Source organism: Kogia breviceps, chromosome 4, assembly GCF_026419965.1.
Source record: "Kogia breviceps isolate mKogBre1 chromosome 4, mKogBre1 haplotype 1, whole genome shotgun sequence".
NCBI classification, from domain to species: domain Eukaryota; kingdom Metazoa; phylum Chordata; class Mammalia; order Artiodactyla; family Physeteridae; genus Kogia; species Kogia breviceps.
This window is the reverse complement of record NC_081313.1, coordinates 72,055,716-72,071,384: the sequence shown is the minus strand read 5'-3', so window position 1 is coordinate 72,071,384 and position 15,669 is coordinate 72,055,716. Positions and strand designations below refer to the sequence as shown.

The 15,669-nt window shown below is 36.8% G+C and overlaps 1 protein-coding gene across 1 annotated transcript in view; it reads left to right on the top strand.

The window, feature by feature from the left end:
- Nucleotides 1–12,147, top strand: part of CETN3 (centrin 3) — a 29,264-nt gene extending 17,117 nt beyond the window's left edge. Inside the window, exon 5 of the mRNA XM_067031317.1 lies at nucleotides 9,365–12,147. Within this exon, the coding sequence (XP_066887418.1) occupies nucleotides 9,365–9,390 (26 nt within the window). The 3' untranslated portion in view covers nucleotides 9,391–12,147. The remainder of the gene's footprint in view (nucleotides 1–9,364) is intronic.
- Nucleotides 12,148–15,669: the final 3,522 nt, after the last annotated feature.

The following is a 15,669-nucleotide window of genomic DNA, read 5'->3' as shown; positions in this document are numbered from 1 at the left end:
GAGTCGGAGGCTTATAAAATTGGCTAGTAGAGGCGGCAATAAGAAGAAAGGAGTCAATTTACTTTAAACAAGAAGGAAGTGGAGGTGGGTATTAGTCATTTACCATTATAGTTAGATTTATTATACAATGGCATTTCATGATGTAAGAAAATAACTTTCTTTCTAAACTTACCTACTGCATCTGCTGTTCTGGTGTCCTGGTAAGCTTTGATAGTTTGGAATTTGTCAGCTAAGATCTTGTCTTATATATAAACCAACAAAGCCTACTTTAAATTATGTGCCTCTTAACAGCTCCTAGATTAGGGTCTGGCGGTAGGTAGTTGGGGTGGGGAGGAAATCAAAAACATTTGTTATGCACTTAATATGTGGTGTGAGTACTGCACTAGGCTTATTTAATCGTTTATTGCAGGAAATTCATGCAGCACTTCTAATGGAAGACTTTCAAATTTAGTTGATGCTCCAGGTTAATGGTCTTGCATTAGCAGACACCATGATGAGTTAGATGATCCAATTGAGTTGCTAATTTCCTCAACTCCCTAAACCATTCTGTCTGATGATAATCTCTGGATGTAAATTCTCTTGGGAATTGCTAGTGATGTGTCCTACACTAAAGATAATTTCTAATGTTCTGAAGACCAATGTGAAGAAGGCAAAAGAGTTTCAAAAAAATCACTTAAAATATGAAGTTAAATTACATCAGTAATATATAAAGGCAATACATAAAGTAAAAGTGAAAATTCTTTTTTTTTAACTGCCAGCTCCACTCCCATTCCTCTGAATAGTATAAGTTTCAGTTAGACCTCAGACATCAAGAGGAGCACAACTGGATATTTTCACAGAGTGTAATATAGGGAATAGGTTAAATTGGTGCTGGAGAACCAAAAAAAAAAAAAAAAAAGGAAAGGAACACTGGGATAGCTGAGGGTAAAAATTGTAGTTACTGGAAACTAGAAGCTGGGAGGAGAGATCCTATGGAACAGGAACTCAGCTCTATGGTTGAGAAAGGGGGCACTGGTAGGTGGTGCTAATGTTGATGGGGAATGATGAGGCTGGTTTGGGGAATCTCGAGAAAAAGCTGAAGGATGGAACCAAGTGCTGCTTCTGGAACGAATAACTGTTGCCCTGGGGATGCTGACAGGAACTCCAGGCAAACTGGAAACAGCAAAAGAGTCTTTTCCCCTCCTGCCTTCCTGTTTTATTCTTCTAGTCCTCTTTTTAGTGGAGCTTTAAAAAATTCAGCTGGCAAAGGGAAAATGTAGTTTACACAGTCCTAACCCTACTGTTACACATTTGAATACAGAATAGTGGTTTGGAGCTGTGGGGAAAAAAAGTTTAATGACCAACACAATTGACCATATATTTTATGATCTAAACCGGGTTACTTGAGAGTGAAGGAGCTTAGGGGAGACTATTATTTATGTTGGCACAACAGGTATAATTCAGAACTAGCCTGGGCAGACTAGGACATAACTGTCATCTGATCTCTGGGAATAGTAACCATTGTTATTTTAGAGATTCTTTCAACCTGTTTGCTTTGTATTTACATTAAATTATAGAAGTAGTTTTTTCCACATGAATATTCTATCCATTCTGCAGCTAAGTTTTATAAAGGAAATGTCTTTAAAACTTTAGTAAGTTAAGTGCTGCTGTCTTCCAGGCACACATAGGTATTTACATACATTATATATTTTAATCTCAGTAACCTGAGGTAGATACTGTTGGGTTGTCCTTATTTTACACACAAGAAAACCAAAGTTTAGGCTTAAGTAACTTGTTCACGGTAATAGGAATTGGAATTGGAATTTGATCGTAAGTCTTCTGACTCTATGGCCCACTCATAGCCACTAGATTGTATTATCTCCTTAAAATGACTTCTATAAACTTCTCAAGGTGTAAAGGATCAGACTTTTAAAACTACAAAACTAAGAGATAGAATCTGGAATTCAGAGGCTCAGCAGCAAAGGCATTAAACACTTACGCATAATCTAGCATGGCATTTGTTGTATTATGTATTATTCCATGTGAGTTAACATTTGGTGCCAGTCCTCTGGAAGCTAATAAGCTTAGATAGACTGTTTTTAAAATCATGGAGTCAACACATTGAAAAAGTAGATGTTTGGGAAAAAAATAATACAATATTAAGCAAATGCTTATTGATAAAGTACATATTATTGAGTAGTCATAAAATATTTTCATTTTGAAACATTTTTTCCACTTACCCTTTGTGGAGAAGATTTTATTTTAGGGGCTGTTTGAATGAAGAAAGAACTCTTTAAATTCTTGGTAGGAAATGGAAGGAACCTTGGGCTTAGGAGTATGTTTGGTAAAAAGATGTGTGGGAAGATCTTTGAGGCATCCAGCTGGAGAGGAGGAAGGTTTATGGACCTGATAGTCTAAAGCAAAGCTCTTGTCGGTCTGTGGTCAGAGAAGAGGGTCAGTAAAGGTTATTTTAATGGTAGAATGATGACTTGTTTAGGATTTGGGTTGCAAAGAGAAATTCTTCGGATGAAATGTGGCAGTCATCTGGATGGCAGCTTAGTTGGGTCTTGGAGATCTTGATTAAACAGGCTAGGCTTACTCATTCAATTGAAATAGGTAATTTGCCTACATATCCTGATTCTGCGTTGTCGTATGTCATTCTACAGTTACAGCATTCATTGAAAACTTCATCTAAGACTCTGCAAAAGATTGCCAAATACAATCTAAAACCAGTGAAATCAAATCTCTGTTTTTTCTGAGTTAATATATTTATGTTAGAGTTTCCTTTGTGAGTTGTACTGTAAATATTGAGTGTAATTATAATAGTATTATCTAACTGTCTACAAAAATCCAAATTGTCTTTTTCTTTAGAACTTGGGAAAGCTGTATGTCTTGTGCTGTTCTGAGAATACGTAAAATATTTTTTCATTATATGATAATTTTGGGAAGATTACTGACATTTTATAGAATCAAAGATCAGCAGGGTTACTTCCATTTTATACTTAATTAAAAATATTTTTAAATGGGTTTTCTTTATTCCATAATAAAAGAAATCAGGGATACTTAATCGACTTCTCGAGTCCAATATTTCTAATTTTAATATGATTGTAGCATTTGTCCAACATATCACTCTGTCCTCTGAAAAGAGCAATTATTTTCTCCGTGTGGCATCATCATAGACTGTCTATTCCCAAGGTCTTCCAAAAGGTCTGTGTAAGCCTGACAGCTAGGAAACGTGTACTGTTGTAGAACATAAATTCTGGTGACTCATTGATACAAGCCTACTCCTAATGGATGTCTCTTTAGAGTAAATAGCATTCAGCATACAACGGCTAAATGCTAAATGGTTAAAATATTTACAAATCATATTTCCTATCATGGATGACCTTAAATTTAGCAGCAGGTTAATGATTTGTGTTTGGATTACTGAGGAGCAGTCTTTCCTTAGAAAACATGCATTTTGCTTGTGTTGAAAATTCAGGCATTTAAAGTCCTTGCCAAGCAGGTAAACTTAACCATCCTTTAAGCAAAATCTACGTTTTTCTTTTTCATTTTCTATTAAGATAAACATATTCAATTAAATCTGAAATAGCTGGCCACAACTAAACTTTCCAGGAGACTTTTTCTATACCAATCCTGCTGAGAGAGAATTATTGCTAACCTAAGTCCTAAGAGATGATGTGATGTTTTTCAGCATTGGCAATAAAAACAAAAAACTCCCTCATAGAAAAAAAGCAGCAAGATATAGATTCTAAGGATTTTCTTTACAAAAGAAAGCTGTGTGCAAATCTAATTGGCTATTTTCACTGCTATAGCAAAAATTAAAAGAAAAAAATAGGAAAGATTTTTTAAAACTAGAAAATGTAATATCTGTAGTAACTAACACTTGGTTTGGGGAAAAATTAAATCAGATTATACTTGTGAAAATGTTTTGTGAATTGTGAATTTTATTAAAATATGAATTTTTTTTTTGCGTTACGCAGGCCTCTCACTGTTATGACCTTTCCCGTTGTGGAGCACAGGCTCCGGACGCGGGCTCAGCAGCCATGGCTCACAGGCCCAGCCGCTCTGCGGCATATGGGATCTTCCTGGACCGGGGCACGAACCCGTGTCCCCTGTATCAGCAGGCGGACTCTCAACCACTGCGCCACCAGGGAAGCCCCTAAAATACGAAATTTTATATAATTAAGCGTGTACTTTGGTTGGAATTATTGATCTATGGGCCCAGGTGACTTACAGTTCTATAGTCTGATCCTGGAAATTCTGGGTTCTCCAAGGCCCCTAAGGGATTCTCTCTCTGTGTTGATGTAGAAGTTTTCTCAGGTGTACCCAGACCCAGGTAGCTAGGAGATTGCTTAGAGGAAAATTTTAAACCCACATTAGTTTCTTCTTTGGAATGTTCGTAAGTATATGAACAAGCACAGTGTTCAGTCTGTTTGACGGAAATATATTCTTAGGGAACCTGGGGTATCTCAAAGTAGAGAATTATATAAATCATATACTGTTTACATTTGGTCAAAACAATAATAATGTTAACTATTTCCATTTGGTTGAAATAAGCTTAAAACCATAACAGTTTATTTTTCTACTTGTTATTATGATCAAAAGATATTTTAAAAATTATTGTAAAAAGCTAATCTTAATTCCTAGCGGCTATTAGGGTCTTCATTTCTAAAGGGTATTCATTTCTTCATTTCTAATTCATGTGAAAAAGAGATAGAAAGGGCAATTTTTTTTTCTTAAAGAGTTCTTTGTTTCTATTTTATTGATAATTTATATCTCATCTTTTTCCAAAGAAAAATTTATAGCAAACGTCTCCAGCACAAATACAGTAAGATTATTTAATGAGCAGTAATAGATTACAAAACAGATGGAAGGAAGAAGATACAAATCAGAGTCAACTTCAGTTATTCAGTGTTAATTTGTAAGAGTTTTCAAATTAACTGGCTAGCAGAGACCTGGGACAAGGCTTGTCTCCCCATCACAAATAGCTGCTTTTTACCCCTTTTAGTCTCTCCTTCTTCCTTTTGTCTTCCTGGGATTGGAGAAGTGCTGAGTTAACTGAGAAGGATCTCTGGTTGAAGTGGGAGTGAGAACCTACAGCAGCCCCTTATTCTCCAGTACATGCCCCCAACTCCTAGACTATAGGGGAGGGAAAATACTGGATTCCTGCTATACCTTAGTGTTGTTAATCTACAGGTAGTTAACCTGTTCCTACATAATCAAGACATTTGTTCCAGGAATCCAGACCAAGGTAAAAGGTGAGGGCTAAGAGGTAAAAAAAATATAAGCTTGATTTAGACTCTGACTTGACTGTGTTGATGTAGAAGTTTCCGAAGTGCAAAGTAATTCACAGACTCATTGTTTGCCCAGTGACATCCCATATACTACTTTCTAAAGAAAGTCTAGAAACATGAAATTAAAAGAAATTAGGATTGCTGTAATGTATGGCCCAGTATCTTAAAACATGGCTCAGGATTCTGATAAATTGGGCATTGAGGAATGCCCAATTCAATAGCTGCTAACCATATCAATAGCTGCTCTGGGGTTCCTAAGCCTCAAGGAAGCCAGAGATTTAGGATTGGTGTGGGAGAAGCTGGAAGGAGTTGTCGGAAAAGGATGGGTGACGGAGAGACACTGATGGCAAGGACTGCTCAGTAGTTATTGGCTTGTGCATTTACAATCTGATCTTGGATGTTCTGGGATCTCCAGGACCTCTAGGGTGTGGAAAACAATATCATCCAAATTTCTGTTTTTGTCTTGAGACTGACTTTGCTTGACCTTAGTTTTCAAAAGAGCACAGAATGAAATCTTAGTTCCATACTGTTCTAAGGTGACTGGGTGGGAATCCACTGATGGGTGGGATTGAATGGGAACACCTGGTTCTGGTTTCATTTCAAAAACTTGTTTCATTCATGCATAGAAGTTGGCACACTTATTTCTCCCGTTTTGTATCACTTAGGGTATCATCCCATGTAACCTACAAGTGAGAAGTGTAATAACTCTTGGTACTTCAATTTGGTAATATTCTTATGAGTTTCCAGTGAACAGTGATTACACTTCTGTCTCTAGGGAGCCATTTGCCTTGTATACATTAATAGATGTAGACCAATAAAAGGAATCATTAGCTAGATTCTTGTAATCTATGGGTCTGATTTTTTAAAGCTTCATCTTGATGTTACATATTCAACTTTGTTAATCTCTATTAACTAAATCTTACGTTTAGAGGATGTTCTTTTTAGGAGGAGGGATTTTGATTCTTGTAATTACGAATGTGTTAACAAATTTACATGTGGTACAATTGACAATTAATTCACAGGCCTTCTAACTATTTTAATCAACCATTTCTTAAACCTTTCTCTATGCATTTCTTCAAGGAAGAATGTAAATGTACGTAATCTGTTCAAATTACAGTAGTATTTGGAGAGAGAAAAATAGGACAAAATATACTTTCAACCTCCACCAGGGGGACCTATTACTGCAACTAAAAAATTGAATCTGAGGAAGAACATGCATTTCACAGACAGTTACATGACAGTTGTGTTTTTTTTGAGATATACACACATTTGAAAAAATGCTTTTATATTCCATATGAATATTTCTCAATTTTATTTTTACATTATATGTAAAAATTAAAATATAAAAATAGGGAAATAAAATGAGGTTTTCTTGATTTAACAAACTTTTTTTAGTAAATAATTATAAAATGAAAATATAAATTCAGTCTTTATTTGAGAATAATTTGTATTTAAAATTATATATAGGATGACCTACATAAAACAGAGAAAAATGTTTTTCACAAAACACGTTTCTAAATTTTGCCAATTCAGTATATTTTATTCCCTACTCTTCTGGCTATTGTCTGTGATGTAAAGGCTTATAGTTTTTATGGAACATTTTTATACTATAATATTTATAATCAAAATGGGTAAGTTATGTAATCACAAAATTGGTAAATCTTTTTGCCTCATTTCTAGTGAAGATATTCTCTTTTGTGCCTTCAGATTATACATGCTTTCTTAGCATCAGATACTATTCTATTTGTTTATACTAGTATTTCTTTTTCTAAAATTTATTTTTATTTTGTTTATTTTATTTTTGGCTGCACTGGGTCTTCATTGCTGCACACGGGCTTTCTCTAGTTGGCGAGCGGGGGCTACTCTCTAGTTGTGGTGTGCGGGCTTCTCATTGCAGTGGCTTCTCTTGTTGCAGAGCATGGGCTCTAGGCATGCAGGTTTCAGTAGTTGTGGCACGCAGGCTTCAGTAGTTGTGGCTAGCGGGCTCTAGAGCGCAGGCTCAGTAGTTGTGGCGCACAGGCTTAGTTGCTCCGTGGCATGTGGGATCTTCCCGGACAAGGGCTCAAACCCGTGTCCCCTGCATTGGCAGGCGGATTCTTAACCACTGCGCCACCAGGGAAGCCCTATACTAATATTTCTTAATATTCCTTAATTTTTTTTTTATGGTTCAAGTAATTCTGTCTCTATATTCTAGGTGTTTTTTACCTGACTCATATTACTACCTCCTTCCTGAGTTTACTGATTAGAAGTAATTTACATTAATGGTGCTCAGTGGTGAACAGTTTACAAATTCTGTGGGGCAGATATTACTATCTCCATTTTTCAGATCAGGAAACTGAGGCTGAGAATGATTGCATCACCTGACTAATATACTGTGCCTTCTGATTCTAAGCCCAGTATTTTCTCCACAATACCACAGTTGATTTTAAGGTATTCCAGATATGGACTAACCATCTTTCCAAGCATATTTCTCAACCAAGACTAGTGAACTCATAATTTGAGTTAGTGTACCCTCTGACTAGATATGTTTTTCTGTATGAGAAATGCCTTGCTCTAGATAAAGTATTTGGATAATTTCCATTGTCCCTAGAAAATACCAGCACATGGTATTTTAATTGTAGCAAGAGATCTTTTTTGTTCATACCATAATAATACATTTGACTCAACAGTGTTTTAAGGATGCCTTTGAATTTCTGTTTACACACACACACACACACACACACACCCACACACACACCATTTTTCTCCCCAAAGAAAAGTTTTAACTCTACATTATGAAGAATTGAATGCAACTCAAGCAAAATGAGATGAAAATGTGTTTCAGACATATGTAAAGTTTTACTCATACTAAAAGAAATGCCAAGTTAAAGTACTGTGAGATACCGTTTTCACCTATTCAATTATTTTTGTAATATACTCTGTTAAACACTAGAAGGTGTGTGTGTTGGGGGGTGATAAATAAATAAACTAGACATTCTTCCACTGCTGGGATTAAAAATTGGTACAACCACCAGTGGATAACATCTATCAGCCCTATAAATGATAGACACTACTTGGTCCAGCAACATGTTTCTTGGAACTTAGCCTGTGGATATACTTGTGCACATGCAAAATTATTTATGTTCAAGGTTATTCATAAGTTTATTATAGCAAAAATAGGAAATAAATGTCCCTTGATAGGAGGTTGGATAAATAGAATACTACACAGCTGTTAAAGAGAATGAGAAAGCTCTACACTGATATGCAAAGAGCTTTAAGCAATATTAAAACTGCAAGATGCAGAACAATCTTAAGCTACCTTTTCTCTAAAAAGGAAAGAATAAATATTCATATTTCTTTTTATATTCATAAACTCTTGAAGGATACACAAAGGATTAATACAAGTGATTACCTGTTTGGGATTAGAGGCAAAAGAGGCAACTGGGTAGCTGAGAGATGGGTAAAAAAGACATTTTCTTTAGAACCAGGAGAATATTCTACCTATTTTTAAAGTGTGTATGTGAGAAAGAGGAAAGAAAAAGAGAATATGTAAGTCAAAGATTAAGTAGACACGTATACTTTTGCTTCCTAAAATGACAGTAAAGAGGTATTTTTGAAAAGGCATACACCAACAAGGACAGAGAGATTGGAAGAGGAAGAAATAGTGAATTTCTGGAAGCTGGGAAGCAGATGAATGAATGGTACTGACTCAGCAGACCCAGAAAGCGAAATTCTTCGCTGACAGTGGGATAAGCTGAGAAGCTTTCACATTGCAGAATATCCAAAAGGTTCAGGAATTGGCTTCTGCAGTTACCTCTGGAAATGCGATTGAAGGTGGGGATAAAAATAGGAAGAATGGTTGAAAGCCTCTTTAAGCAGTTAAGTTCCCAGTTTCACAGCCAGGCAAGTTCCCTTCCCAGTCTTCTGGTTTAGTTCTGGACTGGGTTAAAAAAAGAAAAAAATCCCACAAAACTCTTTGGATTAAGATGTACCAGGAAGAGGTAGGGGAGGGGTAAATAACTTGCTGAAAACAAAGTGATTAATTGAGCATTTGCATACTGAATATCAAGACCCTTTCTCTCATTTCTCTTTTCCCACTTGGTGTGCAGAGTGTTCACAGTCCAGTCTAGACTGAAGATGCTTCTTCATGAAATCTGACCAGTCAAGAGAAAAGACATCTGGGGAATCCAATGGAATGACCGGTCGAAACACAGTACAGTAAAGCTCACAGTTGACAAATGCTAACATGAACTTAGAGCTTTCAGACAACGTTTTAGTACCTCACTCTTAAATATGAAAAACCACTAATTATGGTTTTTGAAATATGAAAGATCACTAATTAACTGAGGAAAGTTTTTAACCTGAAAGATAAAGACTGTAGTAGATGCTGTGTTGCACTGTTCAGATTGGCCCTTCAAGGACTGAAGCTTTCCTCCAGCTGCTGGTAATGTTGACTACTGAGGGCTCACTTTCAGCTGAGTGGCTGAAAAGTGTCACTTTGCCTAGGGTTACATCCTCTCCTCAGAGCAGCCCATATCTGGTTGAGAGGTAAGATGTTGAGTTGCAGTCACAAAGACATGGTTCCCTTGCCTCAATTGGGGACAAAAATGGGGAACAACTCTAAAGGGCCATTCTGGCTTCAGAATTCCCTGTGGGATTGGCTGTTAAAACTGCATCAGAGGTCAGCTTCTCGGCCGGCCCAATCCTGCCTTCCTAACTCACTTAAAGGTATTGTTCCTGAAGGCACTCCCCAATTAACCACCTGCCCCTAAATCTCAGCCTCAGGAAACCCTATCTATTACAGAATCTAAAACAAACAAAAAAAATGGAAAGAAAAAGATTAATAACCTCAGATAAATACGAGAAGATATTACATCCATGATTCAAAAGCAAGACACTGTAAGAAGAATAATTGAAATAATAAAGAGCTCCTGAAAATGAAAAAAAAAAAATGTGATGGTAGAAATGTAGAAAACTCAATAGATGAGTTTAAAGGTGAAGTTTAGGAAATCTCAAAGTACAGTGAAAGATGTTCTGAAGGTGAGTCTAAATATCTGGCATCTGAATTAAAAAAGCTTCAGAAAGCGACAATAGAGGAAATGTGTGTCATGGGGGAGAATAAGGGGAAAGCAATCATCAGTAAAATAATAACATTTCTAAGAACTTAAGGATATGAGCTTCCAGGTTGAGTGCTTGGCCCAGTTGTGAATATAGGGCTCCTCACAGCAAAATTTCAGAATACTAGGGAGTAAAAACAAGATTCTGTAACTTTCCAGAGAGAATAGATAGGTCACATACAAAGTATTAAGTATCAGAATGGTTTCTTAGCACACTGGAAGCTTGAAGACTATATAACAATAGGTTCAAAATGGTGAAGAAAAATGACTTCTAAACTAATATTCCACATGGCCAGGCAAACTGTGAAGTGTGAGATAGAATAGACATTTGAAGACCTGAAAGTGCTCAAAAAATTTACCTCCCCATTTGTCTTCTTTGGAAGCTCCTGGAAGATATACTCCCGTAAAATGAGGACATAGTATAAGAAACTATAAGATGTATTGTCCATGAAAGAAGAAGCAAAGCAAAATCTCCATGATGTGGATTAAGCAAATACCAAGATGTTGATTGTGACCTAGGCTTTAGAGAATGACCAATCCAGATTTGAGTAAGTCCGAAAGCTCTGGCAGAAATTATTCAAGATGAAATCACTAGAACACCTACCGTGAATAAAAAATTGAGAAGAGATTTAAGCATTTTCAGAGAGTTTGGGGTTAAGTTAGTGATAACTACACATGAAACTAAGTAAATGTAAAAACAAGATTGCTGTTAACTCCAGGGAAATGAAAACTTATGCAAGAAAGAGAAAGAAATAATGTCTTTACTGCCTAACTGTAAAAAACACGTACATAATCATAAAAGGTAAATGTTGAATATTGATCTAACCAAAATTAATGAAATAATAGTATTGAGAAGATGAGGGAAGAATGGGTGTGTTCATGTGTCTGTATTTGCTGTGTTAGAGAACTAAATGCTCATCTTCTATAGAGAGAAGTAGCAATATAGGAATGGAGCATACTTTAGTATTAAGAACATGAATTTTGGGTTCAGACTGCCTGGGTATGAAAGATAGCTCTGCTGCTGTCCAGCAGTGTGACCTTAAGACATGTTACTTGACTTCTCTGTATATCAGTACTCATCTATAAAAGGAAGATATGATGATACACACGATTATTGTGAGGATAATATGTAAGTGAGCTTAGATCACCACTGTACTGCTATGTAGTAACTACAGTATAAATATTTTCAATTTACATTATTTGTTATGGACTGAACTGTGCACACACCCCCCGCCACCGAATTCATATGTTGAAGCCCTAATTTCTAGTACCTTAGAATGAGACTGTATTTGGAGCTAGGGCCTCTAAAGAGGTAATTAAGTTAACATGAAGCCTTTAGGGTAGGCCTCAATGTAATCCGACTGGTGTCCTTATAAGAAAAGATGAGGGCATACACAGACATCAGGGATGAATGGGTACAGAAAAGGATATGTGAGGAGAAGTGTGTCCTTCTCACATATGGCACACAGAGAAGGCAAGCTAAGTAGAGAAGCTTCAGGAGAAACCAAACCTGCCTACACTTAGATCTTAGACTTGTAGCCTCCAGAACTGTGAGAAAATATATTTCTGTTATTTCAGGCACCATCTATGGTATTTTGTTATGGCAGCCCTAGCAAACTAATACATTATCAAATTCCAGAAGATTTACCTTAAAGAGCTAAGAGTGGTTGTCTCTGGGAAGCAGGATATGATAGTAGAGAAGAGAGATGGCTTTTTTTTTCCCTAATGAAAACTTTGTGGAACTCGATTCCATAAACTATGTATATTTATAACTGAAAAACACAAACAAACAAAAAAAAATGGAAAGCAGTATCTGCTAAATCAGAGTTATCTGTTGTCTTTTTTTATCTGAGTCATTAAGAACTCTTTGGAGTTCTCTTTCAAGCACTGTAGACATCTGAGTCTCTATCAAAGATGCCACTAAGTAGGGGCTAATAGCACTTTGGTCACTCTTTTTTAATGCAGGCTAGATTAAATCTAGCCTCAATAATGTCCAGATAGCCAACTGGGACTCATTTCTCCTGGGTAGGAAACTGAATTCACCAATAACTTTTTTTTTTTTTTTTTTTGGCTGCATTGGGTCTGTGTTGCTGCGCATGGGCTTTCTCTAGTTGCAGTGAGCAGGCTTCCTTCTCATTGCGGTGGCTTCTCTTGTTGCAGAGCACGGCTCTAGGCGCACGGGCTTCAGTAGTTGCAGCATGCAGGCCCTAGAGCATGTGGGCTTCAGTAGTTGTGATATGTGGGCTCAGTAGTTGCAGTGCGCTGGCTCTAGGGTGCACAGGCTTCAGTAGTTGTGGCACAGGTTCAGTAGTTTTGGCTTGCAGACTCTGGAGTGCAGGCTCAGTAGTTGTGGTGCACGGGCTTAGTTGCTCTGTGGCATGTGGGATCTTCTTGGACCAGGGATCGAACCCGTGTCCACCACTGTGCCACCAGGGAAGTCCACCAATAACTCTTTTATAACTGAGCCCTCTCAGAGAGAATTGTGAAATGATACTACATATCTCTCACCTCACTTGACAACAGTGTATTTGTTATGGGTATAATTTTTTTACACTATATTTCCATATAGTTTTCCTTGTCTGGTCTCTAATTTCTCTCTGTGAGGCCGTTCTGACATTTTTACCCCAGAGAAGATATAATCAGTTAGTATGCTTTTGGCTGCAAATAGTAGCCAACTAGGAGTGTTTAACCATAAGGAAATATTCTCTCACATAAAAAGAAATCTTGAGATGACTGGTTCTAGGTAGGGTGTCTAGCTTGATGGCTCAATGACATTATTAGGGACCAGACTTTTTGTTTTTATTCTGTGTGCCATTCTTAGCATGGTGGCTACTCTTGTCATAGGTGCAAAATAACTGACTGCAGCAGTTCAGGCCTTATGTCCTCATAAATATCCAAAGGCAGCATGGGAGAAAAAGACATTCGCATTTGAACATTTTGCCAGAAGCCCCAGCATGTCTCTTCTCACATCTCAACGATCATAATTGCATCACATGTCATTCCTAAACAAGTCACCAGAGTAATGGAATTACCAAGGTTGGCTTACTCCAAATAATGCTCTCTGAAGTTGGGAAGGGGCTCAGGCTCCCCTGAAACACATCTCTGACTCATACCTGAATAAAGCCAGGATTAATGTTAGCAGGGAATAAAGGAGGAGAAAGGCAAATGCCATGGAATAGAAAAGAAGAAATACATGTTTTAGCAATAGTTCTAGTGAGATAGGAAGGGAAAGTGGAAAATTCTTTCACTGAGAGGAGGAGAGAGAGAAAGGCAGTGAAAGGTCAGTGATGAATGTCCTGACTCCACACCTTGGGGTTTAAACTTGGGAAGGGGCCTTGCAGGCAGAGGTTAAGGGTGATGGAAACACACAGGTTCCTAGTGAAGGGACCCTTAGTCTTGGCTTCTTAAGACATGGTTTAGGACATTGCAAGTCTTTTAGAGAAGTCCTGAAATTGGAATAAAGCCACACCCAACATGCCACTGTGTAAGAGATTAGATCGCTGAAGAATGGGGCTAGTGAGAGGTGTCTGAGGGGTATGTGAGTGCCATATAATTTGAAGTTCCTGTAGAAGGTGGATTTTTATGCCTGAAGACTGGTTGAGGCCAATGACTGGACTGCAACCAAAAGAACTGACAAAACTGCATGGATCACAGGAGAGCTTCCCTACATTACTGCCTGAGGATATGAAAGCTTCACGCTCCCTCTACTGTTTCTGGAAGGGAAAGGGGAAGGAAGGGGAAAAACAGATCTGACAGAGATTTTGAACTTTGCGTTGATTGAATATTCACATTTCAAAATGCAAATAGACTGAATTACATTTAATTGGGAATTTTTTTTCTACTGGAATAGGACTTCAGAATAAGAAGAGATCAGTTATAGAGAAAAATTACCATTTTTCTTCACCTCAAAGTATATAAATTTTGGCCATGCAATGTTTTACATATTTCAGGATTATCTTTTTTTTCTTTTTTTAATCTTTTGGGGCAATATTGTAAAAATTGGAAAAGGAAGGAAGAAATGTAAAGATGGAGATGGGTAGGGCTCTCTTGAGAAATTGCTACATGGTTTTACAGAACATCAATTAGGATTATGTAAAAATAATGCAAAATTATTTAGCTAACCACTTTCTCCAAAAAGTTAATATGGTTAATAAAATACTTTTAGTATTTTTAGTAAACCTAATGTGATATCATTTAACTGGGTTTTAAATACATTAATTTTTTTTTAATGTAAGGATAACCATGATTCAGTACAGAAATAAGCAACCAGGCTACTTATATTTATTTTGTTTGCATTATGTTTTCTCTTTACTACCTATGTTTAACCAGGTGGAAAACAACAGAAATTTTCCATTTTTTAAAACAAATATAACCTGGTCAGGAATTGCATTTACCTTCTAATTACATTATAATAAATCATGAATGTTTACAGTCACGTTTAGCACTCAGTGAAAACTCAACACATGTATAATAATAGGAAAATTTGTTGGCCAAAATGTTGTAATAGCTACTAAAAATACGTGAATAAATTTTAATATCCAGACCGGAAACCACAGACATAGAGTGTGTATCTGAGGCACATGTATCATTTGAACAGGAGGCAGAGTTACGTAGCTAAAGATTAAAGTGTGGTTTAGAGATGTATTCCACGCCGTATGCACATGCATTGCCTCCATTAGCATTAATAGAATTTACATGCACACAGAGGAGAGAACTGAAATTTGTTGAAAGGCAAAGAAGGAATGATTTTTAACTTTGTAATTCCAGGAGCATGGGACTGTATTATTAAAAGCTCCGTGAAAGGTCTTAATTTAGGAATTGAGATATAGAAGCTCGTATCAAACTACTACATGTGTACTTCGTTTGTATTATTAGAGAAAAGTGAGTCAGGCAAGCTAAAGAATTTGTCAAAGGCTGATCTAGCTGAGATCATAGTACTGTTTAGAAATGGAAAGCAATACATGCATTTTGGATGTGGATTAATTTGAAGAATATGAACAATTTTTTAAACATTTTTTCATCTGAGGCAAAATGTAATTGGTGTTATTGTGTCGATTAGTGGGTGTACACGCACACGCACACACACACACACACACACACACACACACACACACACACACTAGTAATTTATAGTATTTATATTCATTCAACTATAAGCATCTATCCCCTACCCAGGCTTTAGGAAAACATAAATATTTTCAGCCTATGGAGTGTATTTCTTTTTCTTGCTGCAAGATTGTCAAATAAATTGTTGAATCCTAAGGTCTCAGGGAAATTTGGGGGAGGGCTTAGAGGGA